This window comes from Protomyctophum bolini, assembly GCF_963924005.1.
Source record: "Protomyctophum bolini genome assembly, chromosome: 9".
Lineage (NCBI taxonomy): Eukaryota > Metazoa > Chordata > Actinopteri > Myctophiformes > Myctophidae > Protomyctophum > Protomyctophum bolini.
Window position 1 is genome coordinate 30,814,951 of NC_137870.1, and position 23,666 is coordinate 30,838,616.

The 23,666-nt window shown below is 42.1% G+C and overlaps 1 protein-coding gene across 2 annotated transcripts in view; it reads right to left on the minus strand.

The window, feature by feature from the left end:
• The window catches only part of b3glcta (beta 3-glucosyltransferase a), a 67,732-nt gene extending 48,350 nt beyond the window's left edge, over positions 1 to 19,382 (minus strand). For both annotated transcript variants that reach the window (XM_080772196.1, XM_080772195.1), the window contains exons 1-2: positions 19,213 to 19,382; positions 13,447 to 13,490 (exon numbers count right to left, since the gene is read on the minus strand). In XM_080772196.1, coding sequence (XP_080628322.1) covers positions 13,447 to 13,490; positions 19,213 to 19,276 — 108 coding nt within the window. In that variant the 5' untranslated portion in view covers positions 19,277 to 19,382. The remainder of the gene's footprint in view (positions 1 to 13,446; positions 13,491 to 19,212) is intronic.
• Between the last annotated feature and the right edge of the window lie 4,284 nt (positions 19,383 to 23,666).

Here is a 23,666-nt window from a genome sequence, read left to right on the forward strand (position 1 = left end):
CATATTTGGGGTTTTTTAAGATTTTTTTTTTAAGTTCTTTTTTTTTAAGTTAAGTGTGTGTGTGTGTGTGTGTTTTTTTTTTTTGTGTGTGATACAGCTGCGCCCTCTGGTGTCGGGCAGGTGGTGTAACAGCGGGACAGAGAGACAGACACACAGACAGACATGATCTGCTAGGTCTCATAGTTAGTGACCCTATGACCCAGGGCAAAGCCAGGAGGGGAAAGGAGCGTACCACCTATGTAGATGTGCTGCGGCGCGACAGCTTGGCTAACAACACTGCAGAGCTCAAGAACCTGATGTTGGATAGGAATTTGTGGAGGGCAGCGATCCAGGAATCCCAAGTCGGTGTTGGCTAGACCTCACTCTCGCAGCAACTAATTACTATCAAACCCACTGTAATTGGACAGAGCATGAGAGAGCATACATTTGTTAATTCCTTTTCATAATCAATTCCTTTGAAAGTTTGAAACCACACTTTTTATCATGAAAAAAAATGATTGCACCAAAAGGCAAATTGCATGTCAGCTATTTGGACACTATAATGCATAGGGTTAATTTAACAGAATATTTAGTGACAACAGAATGCATTAATTTACTACCAAACTACAGTATACTGAGGTGATCGGTAGATACTAAGTTTAGCCATTTATCTACAGATAAAGACAGCAACTGTGACAGGAAGAGAGGCAGGAACAGGATTGGATCAGCAGTCTTCAGAGGAGATCACAGCAGTCCTTCACACTGTCAAAATGTGCTGTCCAACAGAATGAATCAAGGTGGCTGGCTACAGTAATGTATTGAATGGGTTTGAAACCGTAGCCAATTAAACTGATTTTCAGGGCGCTCAGTCTCATACTCACTTTGGCCATCTGTATTGCTAGCATAGAATTCACACGTATGCACACACACAGTCACACACACGCGCGCACACACACACACACACACACACACACACACACACACACACACACACACACACACACACACACACAGACACACAGACACACAGACACACAGACACACACACACACACACACACACACACACACACACACACACACACACACACACACACACACACACTTGACAAGGCGTTAGTCTATAAATCTTTTCTCTGTAAATTATTTCATGGTCAATGGCAGACAGTACAAGTTGGGCATCATTTTCACCATTAGTGAGAGATGAATTGTTCCCGTTGCCCTACATACACCTCTGTACCCATGTAGTGCTTCCATGCAGGACTCTCCCTAATCCCATTTGACAGCAAGCTGTCAGCCATTTGCAGTGAGGTCTAGTACAAGCGCACTGGTGTTAAAAAATAAATTACACTGAGTGCAGCCTCTATTCTGTCCATATTGAGCTTTAGTCTTACTCTCCTCATTGACTGATTTAGATCTGAGCAGGAAAGAGACACCGCACTAATGATATACAGACAGAGAGACAGACACTAATGATATACAGACAGACAGACACTAATGATATACAGACAGAGAGACAGACAGTCTTAATACGTTTGACAGCTCTCTCATGGAACATCGCAACATGGTCTGCACCATGGTGAGTTATTTGATTGTGTGTACTCTACAGTGTACAGTACACTCATCAGTAACAATGCTGAGTCTATAATGATGGTATGCAAGTGAGGACACCTGTGGAGGCAACAATTAGACCCCTGCCTTTGACTTGTAAGTTATAAAGATGGCTTGCTGCCCTATGCTACATCTTTCGCTCCATGAAGCCCCTGATGCTCTAGTATTGATATCTGTGACCACATCATCATGCCACGGTACCTTTCCTTTCAGTAAGGGCATTCATTATTAGCCTGCAGGGTTCCAGCCTGCTTCGCTGCATTCCGAGATTTGTTTCAGTAAGTAATCACCGGTAGTTTGATTCAGTAGTCCAGTCCACTGTAAGGTTCAGTAAAAACTGATGGCTGTGTGGGATGAGTTTAGTTGAATGATACGTTCAAATTGTCAGACTCCCGAAATTTTTATTATCCTACTATTATAATTGGAATGTCCACGCTGTACTGTTTGTCAGTGATTGCCCAGCACATGACCACTCCACTTGCCTCCAAACTGGCCACATAATATTGATCAGTGCTCTGGTTCTGACCTAGGCTTATTTCTCCACCTTGAATGCACTTACATAATGTATTATGTACATTTAATCCATTCAAGCCTGCCATCGAAATTTATAAAAAGTCTTCTAAATTGCGCCACATTTTCACGATTTTTTCAAAAATAGCAGACCTACAAGCTATGAGCTTGTATATCTGCTATTTTTCAATAGCTAAATTATAACATAATGTTTAAAACACCAAAAGTGTTCCCGCCCAAAATGGGTTAATATACAACTCCATCATTCAGGCCAGAGACTAAATGTTTTTATAATCGTCATGGGGGCCCCAGAGCAGCTTTTAACATTGATCCAGTTGCTATTCAATGCCTATGTCACCACCAGCTATGGGATGTTACAACTCCTCTCCATTTACCATTTACGTCAAACCACCATAACTCAGAATCTACGAGCGCTGTCCTTGGTGATCGTCAGCCATCCAAAGTTCGGATGACATTTGTGACTGTCTCGCATCGCTCCCGACATGTAAATGTTTCTGGCGACAGGTAAACCGTGTGCGCTAATGCTAATGATAGCTAGCCCAATGGTCACAGTGAGTGTGTGCATGGGGCTACAGCGGGGAGGAAACCGACTCAGAGACTCTTAAAGTGGACACAGCTAGGCGCTGGCATAGTTAACCTACATTATGCTACCAGCTACTAGTCGGGTTCAATTTCAAATCTTTTTGCATCTCTATACATCTCTGAAACTTTGACTGTAATTGCCAATTACTGTAGTTAGTAGTTCACTCCATTAAGAATGTGCATGGCGAATAAAACTGTGTGTATGTGTGTGTGTTTGTGCTACGACTCCGAGTGTTAATTTTCAACACCTGCCTACTGCATATTAAGGTGAATAGAGAACTCCAAGCCTCTACCATTTAACCCACCATTCCCTGAAGTAATTTGGAGCCAAGCATATTCATACAATAACTAATGCTGATAACTTAACATGCACTGTGAGGCCCGGTTAGGCCTAACACAGATTTTAAGAAATATTTTGTGAAACATTTTACTGGTTTGACGTATAACAATAATTCCTATTCATATAACTAAGAAAACACATTGCATTAGACTTGCACTTGCAGTATCTCCTCACTATTGCCCTGCATGGCCATAGCCTGCTCCTGCATGATTTCTCACAGGGCCCATTGTAGCTGCTATTACAGCCTGAGGTCAGACTGTGGTATCAGCCTGGGCAAGTTCTTCCCTAGCGGTTATTTCATTGTCCTAAACTGGTGTCCTTACATCGAAGGCTTTCAGCACCTATGTGACAGTTAAATGGTAAATTAACTGCATTTATAGCCTTCTGCTTTGTCTAGTCTTCGTAGACCACTCAAATGCGCTTTCCGTTTTATTATTGTATGGGTCTGTTACTCTGTTTTATTGTTCTCTGGCTGCCCATTTTCATATGCTGCAGACTCTGTGCAGAGTGCTGTTGTGGATTGGTTTATTGCTTCCAGGGCCGATTGACCAATCAGAGTCAAGATGCATCTACTTAAGAGCTGCACCCAGCAGCACTTTTCTGGTTGCCCATAATCTCGTCGTGTTCTGTTATTCACTACTAGTTCTTACCCGTTCTGAATATATGAACAGCAAATCATGTTCAGTGTGCGATGTAATAGATCACATTACTGATAGGGGGGGAATTGTTTACAATTGGTCTTGGGAAGTTGGGTTGGGCACAAAAGTATAGGCTAATTAAATGCTGTAGTACAATCATTGATGTGTGATGTAAATATGGTGGTGATATTCTGCCTATAAATGGAAGTTATTGAATATTTTCAAGTTCGGTGTTGCACTTTGTAGACGGTCCCTAACCGCTCACTGTCTGCTGCCCATGGAGATATAAGCTATTAAACGGTGAACGCGGAGGTTGGCTTTTTGGGCTTCAAAGCAAGTTGTAGTTTGTTCTTTATATAATCAGGATAAGAATTTGATGTTTTGTGTGATTTAGGAACGTGTCGTTGTCATTGCATCTGTCTGTATGTATTTTGTCATTGTGTTGTTCCGACGGCACGGGATCTGTCTTCCCCAAGTCTCCATTTGGCCACCCCGAGACCCCGACAGATAAGGGCCGATTCATACTCCTGTTTCGGCGCTGTAGTGCCGAAATGATTTCGGCTCGTCAGAAAATTTCAGTAGCACCGAAGAGCCGACTTTAGGACGGTACCCGCCCCCCCGAACCTCAAATGACGTCAAATTGTAGGCTCTACAGCGCCGAACCGACTTTTATTCGGCTCTAAAATAGGAGTATGAATCGACCCTACGAATTCCGTTGTGATCGTGCTGTTCAGTGTGTCACGCAGCCACGCTGGGTGTGCGCAGGGCTGTAACCTGTCGTTGTCAGTGTCCAGGCTTTCAGCGTGCATGTAGCCCATGTGTATGGCACAGCGAAGGAGGTGGTTGAGGAGGGGGCGGACAGTGTGGTCTCGAAACAGTGTGTGTGTTCACGTTAACATGCCTCCGTCCAACTGTCGGAGCTTTCAGGTGCCTGTGCCACGCAACCCGGCCGCGATGCTTCCCCAAAGAAGAAGTTATGTCGACTGACACAAGAGTAGCTGTACTATGGGTCCGAGTTGTTTTCCTCGTGTGGGTCTGATGCATAGGTCTGATGCCTGCCTGGGGGCGGTGTGAAAAAGGGGAAGTGCGTTGGAGAATGCAAGGGGAATGTTGCGCCGGAAACTGTGTCCCAGTATTAATCTGTGTCCGTCCCAACATGCATTTCACTGGTGACACGTGATTTGCGGGGAGATGAGTTGTTCAGTACCGCGGGGGGTACTGCGGGGGGTACTGCGCCCTGGGTGCGGTTGGATTATTATTTCATATAAATGGGTATTGTACTGTAAATATGACATGAATATGAATGCAAAGTAGTGGTTGAGGTGTGGACAGGCTAGCTGTTGGTGTTGTGCATGGTGAGATGTGTGCAAACGGTGTGGTTTAGTAGGAGAAGACGGCCAAAGGATGCAACACACACACACGCGGCGCCAAATTGTATAGGGCACTCTTTGTTGTGTTGCGGCAGTAGCTAGAGGAAGCATGCCAGTGGGGTAACGGTGAGAACGGTGGCCTGTGATGCAGGTGTCGCTAAGGGGCGGAGGTGTGTGAGGGTGCGAGGTTAATTCACTAATAAATTCATTATTAATCATTAATGTGTCAAATCAAAAAAAGGGCTTCGTTAAGACCTCCATATTCATATGGTCAATGCCTGTGTGAAAGTGGGAGTGATTGGTGCAGGCAATGAGGAGATACGGCGGTGTTTCTGACAGACAGACAGACAGACAGACAGACATTGACTGAATTATAGTAGGATTATAACATTCACTCTTGTTGTGTGAGTCAGGTTAGGTTTATGTTCCATGTTAGAATTAGTTTGAAACAGTTTTTGCTGCAATTTAATTTCGTGTTGATTAGGTAAGGTAGGAGATGTAAAATCAAGAATAGGCTTAGGTTGGAATATACAATTTGTAAAAGTGGAATCCTCAATAAAAATCACACCCATGTGAACCGAGTGGTGCAACTCCCCCCTCTCTCTCTCTCTCTCTCTCTCGTCTCTCTCTCTCATTTGCAGGCAACAGAGCAGCACTATCTCTCTCTCTGTTTCTGGCACAGCGCCCCTACTGGTACTAATAGTCATATACTGGTGCTCAGATACACATAGGCGGGTGAACACGGACATTGCTGGTTGTAGGAGTGGTTGCACCACTCAAAAAAATCTCCTTCACATTCACCCAAGCCACAACAGCAGAACACATTGTGTTACTGTGCACGCATAAAGACACACAGTCAAGAGGAGCAGAACACATTGTGTTACTGTGCACGCATAAAGACACACAGCCAAGAGGAGCAGAACACATTGTGTTACTGTGCACGCATAAAGACACACAGCCAAGAAGAGCAGAACACATTATGTTACTGTGCACGCATAAAGACACACAGCCAAGAGGAGCAGAACACATTGTGTTACTGTGCACGCATAAAGACACACAGCCAAGAGGAGCAGAACACATTGTGTTACTGTGCACGCATAAAGACACACAGCCAAGAGGAGCAGGACACATTGTGTTACTGTGCACGCATAAAGACACACAGCCAAGAGGAGCAGAACACATTATGTTACTGTGCACGCATAAAGACACACAGCCAAGAGGAGCAGAACACATTGTGTTACTGTGCACGCATAAAGACACACAGCCAAGAGGGGCAGAACACATTTTGTTACTGTGCACGCATAAAGACACACAGCCAAGAGGAGCAGAACACATTGTGTTACTGTGCACGCATAAAGACACACAGCCAAGAGGAGCAGAACACATTATGTTACTGTGCACGCATAAAGACACACAGCCAAGAGGAGCAGAACACATTGTGTTACTGTGCACGCATAAAGACACACAGCCAAGAGGAGCAGAACACATTGTGTTACTGTGCACGCATAAAGACACACAGCCAAGAGGAGCAGGACACATTGTGTTACTGTGCACGCATAAAGACACACAGCCAAGAGGAGCAGAACACATTATGTTACTGTGCACGCATAAAGACACACAGCCAAGAGGAGCAGAACACATTGTGTTACTGTGCACGCATAAAGACACACAGCCAAGAGGAGCAGAACACATTTTGTTACTGTGCACGCATAAAGACACACAGCCAAGAGGAGCAGAACACATTGTGTTACTGTGCACGCATAAAGACACACAGCCAAGAGGAGCTATAGGGATGGAACCTTCATGCTCCCAGACGGCTCTACCTCCTGCACCACTAATGGCCCAGTTCTTCCCCAGAAAAAACATAGGATAGGATACATTTATTTAGGTTTTTATTCGTATTATGGTTTTTAATCGTATATGCTGAACCTAGGTACCACTTACACTTTTTAAAGGTCAGACAGGCTACTGCTTCACAAACAAACACAGGCTAGTCTGTCAGTCTCCAGGCATATACCCGCCTCGCCTCTCTCTGCCTCATGGCAAACTTTCACCCTACCTCTGCTTAGCTTACTGCAGTTCATTCCAAAGTTGTGGAGGACCTAATTGGTGCAGGTAGATCACCATTCAAGAGGCAGTCCTTAACCCTAGCTGTCACACTTTCACATTATGCTGACCATGAATGCTAGGGCTAACTCTGCCCCGAAATCTGCTGCGTCAATGCACTCAGCCCCGGCCCTGATCTAAACAAAATACAACACTCAGGAGTCAGGAGGGCCAAGTCGGCTCTGAAATTGGGCTAATAGTATGTCTCTGGCTTAAGTCAGCAGTACGTCTCCAACTCATGTCTTACGGTTTTCTTATTATTCTGCTCAATTGCAGGTTATTTTTGTAAAATATAGTATGAAAATATGTACGGCCACCATTGAGAAATATTAAAATCATATGCCCCAAATTATTAAACAGCTATGGTAGCGTTGAAACAATCTGCAAGGAAAATGTCTTATTTGTTCAGTTTGTTCAATGGCAAAACGTTTGCCATTGAACTGCTCCAAGTTTTTCATGTCAGGACAGTTTCCCTCATTAAAAGTTTCAAATGTCTGATCTATGTAGTAATGCTTATGGAATATTCATATGCACATCCAAACCCTAAGTAGGCCAGGTGCTGGATAACTACAACATCTGTGAGTTTGACATACTGTACTACACTGATGAAGACAGAATGTTAGCATAACCATGAAGACATTGATGAATATTTTTTACCGCGGCGACTTGGTAAACTGGCGAGTTCTCTGGTATTCCATTATACCTCCCGGCTCTCGGTTTTGGGGGGGAAATGGAATGCGGGGCTTTTCAGAGTAAAATCGGCTTCATCTGCTGGGCCTTTATTTTGAAACATTCCGGGGCATAAAAATAATTAACTATGTTGTCTGAACTATTTAGTTGTGTGAAAAAAGAACCTCTTAAGACTGTGTCCATTGCCATGTGGAAAGACATGCCTTCTAGTAAAGACATTTCTGAAGGACATCAGAAAGTGATTTTGCTTTAGAAATACATCTACAACACATCTATATCATTAGAAACCTCTGAACCTTTTCAGTGCAAAGTGAGAGTGAGTGCAGGTGTTTCGCCTCTCTTTTAGATTCAATACTGGAAGAGCGTGCGTGTGTGCGTGCGTGCGTGCCTAACAGCATTTTTCTCTGATATGTGGAAGATGAAAAAGTGTCAATAGAAGGTGTGAACCCCCCATTGAGATGACAGAAACAGCTGACAGGGGAAAGTAATTTCTCATTACAGTAACACTAAGCACCTCTGTCAAAAGCTTTACTGTCAAAGTTTTCTCACACCAATAAGTAGAGCAACCACAAACGTTAATTATTGATGGAATACCAGTTACCAGCTAAAGGACCATCCGCTACTTGAGCACCAGGGATTTATATTGCAGAGCAAACAAGCCTTTTGATCTGGAACCCATTGAAACGTTAATCCATCTATTAAAAAAGGACAGAGCTTCACTTGGCTTGTGCAGGTAATAAAGGCCTTAATAGCAACTAGAAAATGGATGAGAATCATACAAACTTAGCCTTGCAGTGGCCAGACGCAGTGTGATTATTTATTTTTTGGGGAAAAAATAAATAGTAGTAGTAGTATAGTGTGTTGTTTGGTTGAAATTGTTCCCACTTCCCAGTGTGCACTCACTGCACTAGCAGCGCTGACAGTTGCGATTGCCTGGGTAAACACACTCCCCCTGCTGGACAACATTTCATTCTGCCAGGAGGGGTGAGTCTGGCTAAATGAGAATACAAAATCCTTAGGATTGTATCAGCTTTGGTACGAGCCAATCCGTGACCGAGCTCAGGGCTCTGTGATTGACAGCGCACGTTGGCCAATCAGGAACGATTTATCTTCCTGGCGTTAGATAAACGGCCGGCATTTCGACAATTATCTTTGCAGAGACGGCAAAAATCGTTTACATTCGATTCAGCCATAACAAATTTCAAAATAAACTGAGACTGCTAGTGTGGCAAGAAGATTTCGCTGCTGATGCTGCTGTGTGCATAGAGAGTATGTACAGGAGGACAGGAGGAATGAGGAAGTAGGAACGGAACACGTTTGCCACTTTTTTGATATACGCTGATTGGCTGAAGGGGTTGTCCGTCAACGCTACTCTCCCGCCCCACGGTTAAACAGCCACACAGGCGATTATGCCAGACTCTCCCCTCAGGCAGAATGCAAATCTGGCGAGGGGGGAGGGGTTTACCCAGGCTAAGTTATACCTTAAAGTAAAACATTGTTTAATCAAGCAAGCTGCTTTTGTGTATTGGCTGTGTATGCTGTTCATGCTTTGAAGTCCGATAATAAACACAAATATTATTAAATCATTATTAAAATTATGACGTCATGAACGGGGCCTCCCGATCCTTAAGGCCGCCCCTGAAGCCAGGCCAATACAAACTGCAACCAAATGCGCTGGGGCAGACTCCCAAGTGCGACCGCGTGCAGCATCCCTATCCACTTCCTTTGATACTTTATTAGGGCTCCATTTTAGGGGGCGGCGGTGGCTCAGGGGTAGAGTGCCTGGATGGGAACCGCAAGGTTGCCAGTTCGAACCCGAGCTCCCCCAGAGTTACAGTGTCCTTGAGCAAGACACTGAACCCCTAATTGCTCCTGATGTGCTAGTTGGTGCCTTGCATGGTTTCCGCTGCCATCGGTGTATGAATGGGTGAATGTAATGCACAATCTATGTAAAGCGCCTTGGATAAAGGCGCTATATAAATGCACCATTTACCATTTACCATTTTCGTCACCACTAAACCCCTTATCCCTAAACTTCTTTGCCTTTTTTACTATTTTGAAAAACATTTTTGAATAGTTAAAATGGCCAGTCTACAAGCTCACAACGTGTCAATGTAGATTGGCTAGTTGAAACTATTCAAAAAAGCTTTTCAAAATAGTAAAAAAGGCAAAGAAGTTTAGGGATAAGGGATTTAGCGGTGACGAAAAATGGAGCCCTTAGTCTAAAATGATATCACTGAAAAAAAGCCCTTGCGGTCTTGTTTCCATTCAGGTCCTGGGTATTCAATTCATAATCATGACATGAAAAATATCAGCAAAATTCAAATCATTAAAAAAATAATAAAGGCATGTACAGGTTGGGGACAAAAGGAAGGGGTTCATAAAGAGGTGGGTGGTAGTCACTTGACTATGGGAGGAGGGGTCATTTCCTCTCCCTTTGGCCTGCTGAAAGGTGGCCTGTTTTAAAGGACGCCAGTGATTTGCATTTTTTGAGGGACGGGGTCAGGGCATTCCACGCTTGGGTGGCAGTGCTGTAGAAGGAGAATCTATGTTGGTTTTAAAAGTGAGTGGTACCAGATCGTTGTTCTTGCCCCCTCTAGTATTGTGGCTGTGGTCGTCGCTCACTTTATTGAGGTAGTTAGTCAAGTATGCGGGTACTGAGGGCATTGAGGGCAAAGCTGCATTTACAATTTCCCAATGAAATCCCAATTTCAATTGCTTCACTCTGTCTTAGTGTCTTCTACCCGGAGCCAACCTATACTATCAAAATAGGTTGCAAAAGGATGGGTCATGGGCCCCAGGCCGGGAAGTAGTCGAATTAGTTTGTTTTGGGAGGTTTGGAGCTTCTGCCTAGGAATGTTGTTCTTTGACTTACTTTTTTGATCACCTTTGTTGCCATGCTTTCGCCTGTCAGCTTGTTGTCAAGAACACAGCCCAAATATGGGCTCATTTGAAACGCAGCGAGGCAATGAGCTGCAGAGGACAGAGGGGGATGGAGAGAGCTGGTCAACTGTTCATTTGTGGTGCCCCAAAGACCCTCTGGGGTTAGGGGATAGAAAGTCTATCTGTCTGGACAAAAACCATTTGCCTGTATCTCTTTCCCTGTCTATCTCTCTTCTATTCTTTCTTCGTTACCATTGTCCGAGGGCCGCTCTTATGATACATCATCTAATTCTGGCCAATCACAATTTGCGTCTTCACTTTTGTCTTCAATGTTTTTGTTTACACAGACCCTCAAAGTTGGACCTCTAACACAGCTAATCTACAAAGTTACAAAGGCTGCATGCAGTGTGAGCTACTGTAGCATAAAAATGAGCTTACACATTCACTAGAAATATAGTAAAATAGCAGGTAAAAAGAAGAAACGCCCACACACTGGAATGTGACCTGCTCCCAGTAAGTTTGTTAATTTCCTAATTGCGTGCATATTTAATACAAATTAATCTATTTCTAATCTTTATTTGGGAGATATTTATTATTTATTCCTTTCATATTTATTCCTTTTTCATAAAAAAGAATCCTCCACATTTACTGTATTCCACAATTCCACCAAATTAACCTATAAATTAAAGCTGGAGATTACTATGTCATCAACTTTCACCTTGAAATAATTTACATCGACCTTGCTGAGGGAATGTTTGGATCCGAAAAGAATAGATTATGTTTTACCAAGGTGTAGTGAAAGTTTGTTATCGGTAAGCCAAGTACAGATTTAAGTTCGGAACTGAGAGCCTCCTCAACTTGCATCGAGAACAATTTGCAGTTACAGGCAGCATCCATGTCGTTAATGTAATGCAGAAACAGTAACCGTAAACAGTAATAATGTCATTTGTTTGTTTTGTTTATATGTTGTTTGTTATGCATATCGACATTAGTATTTTGGAATACATTGGGATAAGGATAGGCACTAATAAGCTATAAGCTTCTGCCTATGCCTTTTCGATCACCTTAAAAAAATATGTGTAATGTCTCTCTGAAAGATCGAAAACTATTCATTCATTCATTCATAACCGACCAAGAATGCTTCCTTGGGGCACTGGGAGGGATGAGGACATGGCTGATGTCCACTACCTCAAGGTATTATTATTATTATTACGTCAAGGTAGGATTTCATCCAACTACTTTCTATGGGGGAAACGGGGCAGAGCATCCCATCCCATGGCAGCATGCTGTTGTAGGCACAGCAGCACATGAAGTGATGGTTCAACTTCCTTTGCCGTCATTTTGGCTCGTGCAGTAGTTTTCTTTCAGTGAGCAGACAGTCGTTAACACAAGTCAAACAAACAACACACACACCGGAAACCAGTGCTCTGCAAGGCAACACAGTAAATGGATCCGTCGTTGTTCCTTCGTTGTCTTATCATCCCATGTGTGAGACTGTGAGTCCGCCCCAAGAGTCCAGGTCTGAGTCCAAATTCTGCTTAAGGCAATGTCTCACATTTTCTTGCCAATTTTCAATAGTCTCTCATCTTGAACCATGAAATACGTACTAGCCTACCTTTAACAACCTGCCTGACTTTCAAAGGATGCATATCCTTTGAAAGTTCCCTCCCTCAGGTCCCTCTGCCAATCTAAAACCATGTTCCCTCCCTCAGGTCCCTCTGCCAATCTAAAACCATGGAAACTGGAAGACAAAGTGGCATCCCTATTCTGGGCATATCATTAGTCTCTCAAGTCAGACACAACTCTTCCACAACTTTTGGAATGGTATTGACTATATTCACACAGCGGCCATTTTGCTCTCACGTCATATTTGCGGGTTGGGAAGGAATGCCACCCAAACCAGGCGGCATTTCATTAACATAATCAAATGGGTGAGCCAACACACACACAAGGACAGGAAAACATCAGTGAATGGACTCATTTGAAACGCAGCGAGGCAATGAGCTGCAGAGGACAGAGGGGGATGGAGAGAGCTGGTCAACTGTTCATTTGTGGTGCCCCAAAGACCCTCTGGGGTTAGGGGATAGAAAGTCTATCTGTCTGGACAAAAACCATTTGCCTGTATCTCTTTCCCAGTCTATCTCTCTGCTATTCTTTCTTCGTTACCATTGTCGCAATATTGCTTGCTCTGGATGGATCTTTGTTGGTTTGTAAAGTGTCTTGAGATAACTTGATGTCAAAAATCACACCCATGTTAACCGAGGGCCGCTCTTATCATACATCATCTCATTCTGGCCAATCACAATTTGCGTCTTCACTTTTGTCTTCAATGTTTGTGTTTACACACTTTTGTCTTCAATGTTTTTGTTTACACAGACCCCCAAAGTTGGACCTCTAACACAGCTAATCTACAAAGGCTGCAGTGTGAGCTACTGTAGCATAAAAATGAGCTTACACATTCACTAGAAATATAGTAAAATAGCAGGTAAAAAGAAGAAACGCCCACACACTGGAATGTGACCTGCTCCCAGTAAGTTTGTTAATTTCCTAATTGCGTGCATATTTAATACAAATTAATATATTTCTAATCTTAATTTGGGAGATCATATTTATTCCTTTCATATTTATTCCATTTTCATAAAAAAGAATCCTCCACATTTACTGTATTCCACAATTCCACCAAATTAACCTAGAAATTTAATTAAAGCTAATCTTACCTGTGAGCCTTGTCCTGTGTTGACATTGCCTATGTTGATGTGAACTGTAGAAAGAAAATGGGGCAGAAGAAAACATGTTATTTTAGTCAATGATACAAATATAGCTATATTGCTCTATAGAGAGGTGAAATACATACAGCCTTAGGCTAGTTCAGTCATGCTTGTCCTAAATAGGGCCATTGCAAGGAGAGGTTGGGGGGGAAAACTACCTTTCATTGTATCAAATGTCTTTTATTTTAGGAAAAAGATGTACAAAATGCCTCAAGCGCCACATTCCCTCTGTCTGTGTCCAGGTTAGGTTTGTGAGAAAACTTGGCACCATCAGTCATATATTAGCATATTTGTAATTGGAGCCTAGAGAGCCTCTATCCAATTATATTGCTATTGAAAATCTTCACACAAGGACTCCCAGGGTTTAAAATCAATACATCAAAATGGCAGCGTTTAAAGGGGGGGGGGGAGTTAGGCGACTCAACAGTGACACCTTAGGTCACTGTGCAGTATTTCTGTAATCAAGCGGACATGGAAACATACATAGGGAGGGACCCACATTGCTGTTCCTTGGAGTGGCTAGCACCACGCAAAAAAACTGTAATCTGTACTGTACTGGTACTGCACGGGTACAGTACTCTGTACTATACTGTACTACTCGTACTGTACTGTACTACTCGCACTGTACTGTACTCCTCATACTGTACTACTCATACTGTATTGTACTAGACTATACTATACTACAATATCACAGTGCAAAGTCATATTTTCTGCTTATGGTTGAAAATCTCCATTACCTAAGACACAAATGGTATGATCTTATTTAAGATAATTGTATATTTTAGATCTACATTCTACATACAGTACAATCCTGATAATCAACCTTTCCCATTATGACTCAATCTGCAGAACACTGTAAACTTAATTTGAATAATATAATGAAAGTACTTTGGGGACTGTTTGTAAGTAAAATACCAGCAAGACAACAGAGAAACTAGGTTGTAGACATTATTTTCCCACTGTCCCTTCCATTCCAAAGCTAATGTAATCCATAGCTGTCAGACCAAAGTACTGTAATGAATAGGTTTGATGTATGCAGACTCAGAGTATCCAATTAAAGCATTTAGGCATATGAGAAATTCTTACGGTCGGACGGTCCCATACATGTTTCTAATTAACCATCTTAAACTAAAAACAGGACTCAGTGTCTCAGAGTACAGCAGTATATGGCTCCAACAGCACAGAATAATTTCAGTAATATAGTGCATATTGGCAAATGAGAAGTACAATATGACATTAATAGGATTTAAAAAATGTTTCATCATCTTCCATAGAGGCTTAAGATCAGAAGCTGAAATGTGCTGAATTGCTTTTCAGAGCATGTAGTGTGGTCTCGTCAGGTTTGAAGTCTCACAGCTTCCGTCAGGAAAGATTAAAAATGCAACATTTAGCTTGAAACAAAGCTTCCTGCAGGAATACAAGCACGTTCACAAGTCACAACACAATCTGTCAGTGTCACAAACTTCTAGTCTGTACTCTGTTCATTAAAGACCCTGAGGACAAATCAGCTGCTTTGATTTTAGCACAAAATTTAAAAAATAAATGTTTTCACAATAACGCAGGAACAAGTGATTTGCCTTAGTGTGAACTCACGTGTTAGTCATTTTGTGCGAGGAGCAGCACTTTGTGGAAAGGGGGTACTAATGGCCCTTTTTGGATTTGCTAATTGCTAATTAACACAACAATTTCTTATTTGCAATAACGGCCTGACAAGAGGCATTGGGGATGCACAGAGTCTGTCCCAGCACATTTGTTGGCAGTTGGTTCTGTTGGTATGCTTCTCATCCATTTCGGGTTCACCGGTTTGGCAGAAAACAGAAGAAAATAAATGTGTTGTAAACATGGTTGAAAACACACTTATTATAACTGGCACAGACTGAGGCAATTAAGGTGGTACTACTGTATATTGGGAGGAGGAAGAGTCCTTGATAGAGGATGAGGTTAGTTAACCAGCAGAACCTTTGTAGCTCATTCCACTAACTAGCTGCATACTGGAATGAGGACTCGGCTGGAAAGATATTAGCCATGGATCACACAAGTTTGTCACGAGCTTCATGGATGAACTTCAACCTGGTTTTTGCACGTTCTTCATATTTGCCCCGTACATCCGACAACCTCACAATCGATACACAGGCCACGATTCGATATGTATTACCATACAAGTTGATTTTAAATAATGACCATGTGTCAACTAAATTAATTTTACAGAGTCCTAGACCACCGATTGCAGAATATAGTCAGAAAATGTTGTTTCCAAATGAATTTGAAACATAACATTTAAAAAAGAAATGCATGTTTTGATGGATGAATGCAAAAGATGTAATCATATATATCGTAACATATATCAGAAACTGATGTTTTTTTAAGCGTAACACACAGCATTTCCTGCCGTATCGCCATATCGATTAATTGAACCCACCCCTACGTAGTAGGCTACATCTACATTAGCCCAAACATTTAGATTCTGACGAATCTCTCTACGAGAGTCTAAAAGATTTACCCCCAAATATGGTCGCGAAGAGCAACGTTTGAGCCTCAAAATCACTCTTACCTTGTACAAATGCTAAATCTAAGCTGCTTTTTCTTTTGCCCCACTTGTTTGTGGGGTGTTCGTCACCATATTAAACGCGTACGCAGCTTATTTTTCAATAAAAAAGGTATTTTAATCCACTCTGTCTCGGAATCTGGCGGCCATCTTGGTTTTCTCTCCATTGTAAATGCGCAAGAGAACCCTGGCCGCTAGGGGCGCAGGCAATGTTCTGTTGCGCATTTACAATGGAGGATTCCGAAACAGAGTGGATTAAAATACCTTTTTTATTGAAAAATAAGCCGCGTACGCGTTTAATATGGTGACGAACACCCCACAAACAAGTGGGGCAAAAGAAAAAGCAGCTTAGATTTTGCATTTGTACAAGGTAAGAGTGATTTTGAGGCTCAAACGTTGCTCTTCGCGACCATATTTGGGGGTAAATCCTTTAGACTCTCGTAGAGAGATTCGTCAGAATCGAAAAAAAACGAAATCTAAATGTTTGGGCTACATCTACATCAAGGTGCTTGCTTACCCCATGGCCACGGATGTTACAATTCTGTATGGGCCCGTATTTTCCGTAATGTTCAATAAAAAGCATTTTAACTGATCCATATGCTAAGTAACATTAACAACACAACTCTATCGGCTGGGAGGTGTATTGCACTCTGATACATTAGAACTCTCAGAGGTACTGCATATTTCACTGTGTATGTAGATGAAAATGAAAATTGTTTAGGGAGGAGTGAGACATGGCAGGATTGTGTCTACAATGATTAGAAATAGATGGCAAGTTTACAGAGGAGTACAGATTGCTTGTGATGTGTCTGTTACAGTCGGTTGTAGCAAACCTAATGGCACAGTGGGAAAGAACTTCTACATACTTTCTTGCATTATTATTATTTACCCTAATTATCCATTATAATTTTGTTCACAGAAGTTAGTTAGTTCATCTAATTATAGCAGACTAATTTGATATATTTAATAGACTAGAGGAGTGCAAAATCTTGTGTTAGACTAATTTATTAACTCAAACAATATTGACCTATTTTGCATTGCATGCACTACAAATTCAGTAGTGTTGTGATTAATTAGCAGTGTACAATAATACCGGTACTTATTGAAATTATCCAGAAATGTTATCTGCGAAAGGTCTGAGTGTGTGTGTGTGCGTGCGTGCGTGCGTGCGTGTGTGTGTGTGTGTGTGTGCGTGTGTGTGTGTGTGTGTGTGTAATCCTGTATTTCCAGCTATCAGTTTGTCCAATTTGTACCTGTCCAGCCAGGGAAAATCATGCTCTTTATCCAGATTGCGTCGTAGTACAGACAAGCATCTTATATCAAAAATGTGGGGTACATACTGTAACTTAATTATTCACTGTCCTTGTTTGTTACTGTTAAACTACACATTACCATGTTGTTCATTCACTTGACAGCACTCCATTGACAGCAGAGACAGCTAAATGTGTAGTGTTTTATCATTTTGGATAGATTTTTCATTTCCTAATAAATAATGTGGCTCTGCTTGGCTCTAATTCAATTCAATTCACCTTTGTGTTTTCTTGGATATTGTTAATGAGAAGGGGATTTTAATGTGGCTTTATACATTTACATTTTTGACATTTAGCCGACACACAAATATAGCAGTAGGCCTGCTCAACCCAATATCTCCCTTGGACGAGGCGGTTTTCCTTTTGAATGAGTTCCCACCATAGAGTAGGTTCCCACTGATCCCACACACAAAACACAGATTTGAATCCAGATGGTTATGGGGGGATGTCTTGGATAGGTTTCCCCAGTGGTGGAATGTCAGGGAGGTGAATGTAATCAGAGTAGCCAGGGGGGATTCCCCATTGGCAGGATTTTATATTTTGTTTCCATTTGGAAGAAACCATGCAGGTGCATGCACCATATGTCCTGCATGGTTTCTTTCTTGTGGCTCCAAAATGACTTAATGTGGATACTGCAAGCTTATTCTTACAAACTATTACATTTGTAATCAGATCATGCAAGTAAAAAAAGAAATGAGATGACTGTGATGGGAAATTATGCTACATGGCCTGCAAATAACATTTATGTGAGTTTCGATGCATATAGAGATGAAATGGTTTGATGTTGGGGGGGGTCGGGGGGTACCTCAATTTCGGCACTATAAAAGTGCAATGTGCATCGCCGTCGTCGTTAATGTCTGCATTGAGTGCAATTCCCCTTTTTCCATAATGACGTTGATTAATGAATATTTTTTATATTCACTACTAGTTTCCTGCGGTTGGTCACTATACTTCCCAGGCTGTTCCGCTATACACTAGTACAGTAGAAACATCGTTGTATTAATAATTTCACGTAAACTGTAAATGTGTGACGAAACTGCCTTGAACATGTCTATTGATACCGTTGTTTTGCATTGCCAGCCACGTGTGTCAATATTGTGCAACACATTGAATCACTAATCTCAGTTGTTTCATTATTCGCGATTCCTGAACTCGCAGTATTTTGAACAGTGTGTACGTCGTTTTCCAGGGCTATTCCGAGCGAGTAAATGTGTGAACAAAATAATTCAATTAAATCACAGCTGAAATACGATTCTTGAACTCGCAGAGTTAGTCATTCATATTTCAAAAACATATTTTGAACAGAGTGTACCTCGTTTTCCAGGGCTATTCCGAGCGAGTAAAATGTGCGAATAAAATAAATCACAGCTGAAATACGGTGCAAACTGCAAAGTAGCAAATAGCATGTGTCCACTGTGTGTCCGTGAAGAATGTGTAATGCGTGTTTGGTATTAGAATACACGTCAAAACTCAAAACATGTGTGTACTATTATCAAATGACATACACTTCGATTTCATTAGTCACTTTTTGTTGGCGGTCAAAATAACCTGCAAGCTTTCGTTTCCGTAAAATGAAACGGGTAAAGAATAAGATTCGTGCTGTTCCACAGTTCCACTGGGCTTCGCCTTTCAACTCATCAGGAAGTTAAAAAGAATCATGGCTCCACTTCTCAACAGTTAAGAAACCGCGCAGCGCTGCCTCTTCTTAAGCCCAACCCAAACATTGTCACCCACAGTTCAATCTCTAAACACTACTCGTCCCATGATATATCTAAAAGACAGTCCAATTTTGTTGTAGGTGTTCAGTGTTGACTGTCCTAGACCTGCTTACATATGAGGGTAACGTAATTGAATACTCACAAAATGACAGGATAATCATACACCGTGCCAATTTGTGCCCGGTGACAACACTGTTCCACAGCATCCTTAAAGAGTCCCGGCCGGTCCTGTACGGATATAAAGGAAGGAGGCTTGCTTGCAGCCTTGCAGCGCGTTCAGCCTTTTTGACAGTGTTGGAAAAAGCTTTTCTGTCTCACAATTTCACGGACAACTAGGGAGTGTGTTCTGGTTTGTACAAGGCGTAGGCGCGCCCTCTGCTGGCTGAATATACAGTACAGCGTAACCTCGCTTCACCAGGCTTTCCACCTCGGAGGAAAAAGTGTCAATTTAGAAAGTAACTAGAAAAGTGCCCTTCTGGGCACAGGTCTCCACCAGGAGGATAGGAGTGTGTGTGTTGTTTGGCAAAATGTTTAGGAGTAAACATTTTGGAGTTTTTTTGTTTGTTTTTTTGCATACATTTTCTTCATTTTGTTGAGTAAATGCAGAGGCAGATCACTCATAGCATCTCTGAGGATAGAATTCTGGATGAGCAGGACATTTGCAACATTTTTACAAAATGGGCCAACTTTGGAACAAAGTTGTACACAGATGGATGCCAAAACAAACAGGAATTGCCCTGTTAAAGAGTGTCGTCCTGGCCTAGTGAAAATGTGCATGTATAATTCCACCTCATGGTGGCACTATAACAGGCCGTTGTTGGCGTTGTGGAATATTTGGGGCAGAGGTTTGTCGTTGGCATCCAGGGACTGTGTGTGCAAAGTTTGGCATGGATCGGGCCAACGGTGCCGGAGATTAGCTGGTAACGGACGGACGGATGGACGGGGACACACACACACGGACAGAGTGCAAAACATACTCTCTCCCCATGCCTTTGGCATGGTGGAGACAATAACCAAGGAAGTGTGCACCCATCATTGTGCAAATTACAAATAGCTGGAGTGCAGTGGACCGTTTTGAATTTTTATCCATATATTTGCTGCAACTTACGTTGCTGCAACTTTTTCCCAAGGAAAATAATATATAAATAAGAATGGTTTCATAATGAGGATGTTTCACAACTGGATATATTATTCTAAAATAACAGCTAGGCATATCTCACTTGAAGTTGACTTGAGCCCAAACTCCCCAAAGTTTCCCAACAAAAACTAACATTGCTAGTTAAACACTAAACGGTGGTTGTGTTAGAAAGTGAATCATGTTCAGTAATATTATAGATCCCAAATAAATTAATAATATATTAATAAGTAGGCTAAGTAAGTAAGTACATATTATTTATAGAGCACCTTTCGAAACAATGTTACAAAGTGCTGTACAGTGGTCAACAATGTTAAAACAAGGGCAAGAAACAAACACAAAACAATGGAAGGCAAAACATTGAAATGCAAATATGTCAAGTAAAAATACATCATAAAATAAAGTGCTAACGAAATAAATAACAGCCTATATACCAGTAAGACGACCTAAGGGCGAGGTCGCGTGCACGCATCCACCTGGGTGACGGCAGACTGCTGGGAGATTGCTGGCGCTTTGGCATGGGGGGTCAGATCAACATATGGAGTGAATTCTGTACTGGCCATATGGAGCGTGTCTTGAGTGTACAGGGTTTGATGAGGTCAGATCAACATGATGGAATGTGAGGTGCCGTAATCCTGGTTTCTAAACTTCCTCCCCCTGGCCAGCCGGGGAGCCTGATGGAGGGGAAAGGAACTGGTTGGAATAACGTGTTCCTTCCACGCTACGTCCAACCAGGGAAACTCCCCCCTGTCAGGTGTAAAGGAGCAACTTGGACACTCATGCATGAAGGAAGCATGAGTTCAAGTCCGTTGCTCTCCCCATGTCCCCTATATGGGGACAAGGTTGGCGGAGGGTGTGTAGAGCCCGGGATCACATTAGATAATTGACACAGGCGTGAAAAATATGTTACAAAATCGTGGGATAAAAAATATAAAAGAAAATGGAGATCTAAGGGTTCCAGGGGGGCAGTGTCTTGAGTGTACAGGGTTTGATGAGGTCTGGCCATATATGGAGTGTGTCTTGAGTATACAGGGTTTGATGAGGTCAGATCAACATATGGAATGTCAGAACAGGTCAGCTCTAAGGGTGGCAGCAAGGGCAGTGTCTTGAGTGTACAGGGTTTGATGGCCTTCATTTTCGGGCCTGTTGAGAACTCTAGCTTTCACCGGCTGCCCGGGCGTGGCTGCAATAACTTTGGGGCGTCTAGAGTTTGAATGAAGGTATCAGTCAAAAGGGAGACATCGAAGAGGAAGGACGGGTGGGGAAGGTCAACATATGGAATCTCAGAACAGGTCAGCTCCATATATCTAAGAGAGGGTTTGAGGCCAGATGTAGATTTGCTGGGCAGCTCCATAAATGCAGATCTATAGGTGATGATCCAGTCTTCTCCACGTATGGCTATCCAGGGTTTGGTGAGGTCACCATCAAGATCTTCATATGGAGACGGCAATATATGGAGCGTGTCACAAGGTGTGAGGGACTGACGGCCTTATATGGTGGTGTGATGTGTCATGACTCATGAGGCATGAGGGACTGACGGGGACGGCCATGGTGGTGTGACTGACGATGGACGGACGGACTGACAGGTTTTTATAGCAATATGCAACCTACGGTCGCAAAGCCCAGAGCCAGCCCAGGGCGTAACTGCAGTGTTGAGTGTTGAGACATATAGGCAGGCTGTAATTTCCATGCCACAAATAGGATGTCAGATAATAAAGTTTTCTGGGTAAAGTATTTTGAGGTCAAAGCTCTGGAGATGAGAGTTTGTTGCCATGCACATTTCTGGATAGCAGCCCCAGGCCATCAGTGTGATGTGATGTGACTGATGTTGTCTCTGTAGTCTGTAAGTATATGAAAAACAAACACACACACCTTTTCCATATTTTTGAGAATATCCATTATCTTGGCTATTCAGGTGCCACCTGGACTATCAGGTTTGTGCACAGAATGCACATGAACAGAATGTCACAAAGGGATTTGGTTAGTCTTTTAATTGATTAATTAAATTGCTAATTATTTCATTGAGAACGAAGAACGGTGGTTCCTGCTGCATGCCAGATAATGATCCGTTTACCAAGAGATAGTCCACAAGCTCAGTTTTCCATATTCTGAGGCAAACATTTGGCATAGTTTTAATCAAAGAAGCATGATTTTGCTAAGGGCACGTATAGGCTTATTCTCCAGAGTTTGGTTAATAATTTATATAGCCAGTGCCTTGAGCATGCAGCACTGTGTTGAGTTATTGTGGATAATTGAGCTATGGACTATAGCCAAGTCCTATGTCGATATTTATCAAGAAATAAGTATTTAACAGCATCCCTCTGGCTAGATTCACACAGGTATATTGCCTAATAGTACAGAGGATGGTTGGAATGCATCTTTTCTGGTTCGATCGTTTCTGGTTCGATCGAAAATACGGATATCAATTATTTTAAGCCTAGTCAATCAAGCCACCCAGGATACTGGTGAATCATGACCATAGAACATTATTTATTTGTTTATGTGACAAAATATATGATACCATATTTGTTTACAATTTGTTTTGCGGTTTTCAATTATGGTGGTGCGTGTGTGCGCGTGCGTGTTAAATTTACACTTTTTTACAGTGTACCATAAATAAAAGGTCACCAAAATATTAACATGTGTAGCACCCAGCCAACTGAGCCAAGACCTAGCCCTATTGGCACTACAGGTTGTGTGTCTGGCGAGTGGAAGACTGGGGTTCAATGCCCACTCCTGCTCATCACTAATATATATGCATAAATAAATGATTTGCACAAACTAATGATCACCCCCTCATGGTTTACAACACAAGTTCTTATTTGCAGATTTTCTGAATCCAGCGCATACTTGCTAATGTATCAGGAAAGGCTATCTTGTTTTAAATGGTGATATTATTTAACAAATGATTATTATATTTTTGTATAAAATTAGTCCCTGTATTTTACAACCCTAACCCTAATATTTTAACAAATATTCAACCTCTTTTTTGTGTCATGTTTTCTGCCAACTGACAAACATGTACACTACAGATACATCATACTATAATCATACTATAATCATACTATATACTATATATATATATTATACTATAATTATACTATAATTCTGACAATGTCTGAATGTCTGTGTGTCACTGTGACTGCCGTAGCTCCTCACTGCCTGCACCAATCAGTCCCACTTTTCACACAGGCATTGACCATAATAATATGGAGGTGTGAAAACGCACCCAGGGCGCAGTACCACCCGCAAGTATTTCACAACGGGTAAGGGCTAGTACTTCAAATTGCAACAGGAAGCAGCCCAAATCAATTATGGTTTTGGCAATCATGGTTTTGGCTGCACTCCTGTAAGCATTTTAGATCATGTTGTCTTGAGTCAGAAGAACTCTGTTGCCTTCGGACAAGCTGAAAACTAAGGTACATGCAATAAGGTACAATACAATGCCATTATGTCAGTGC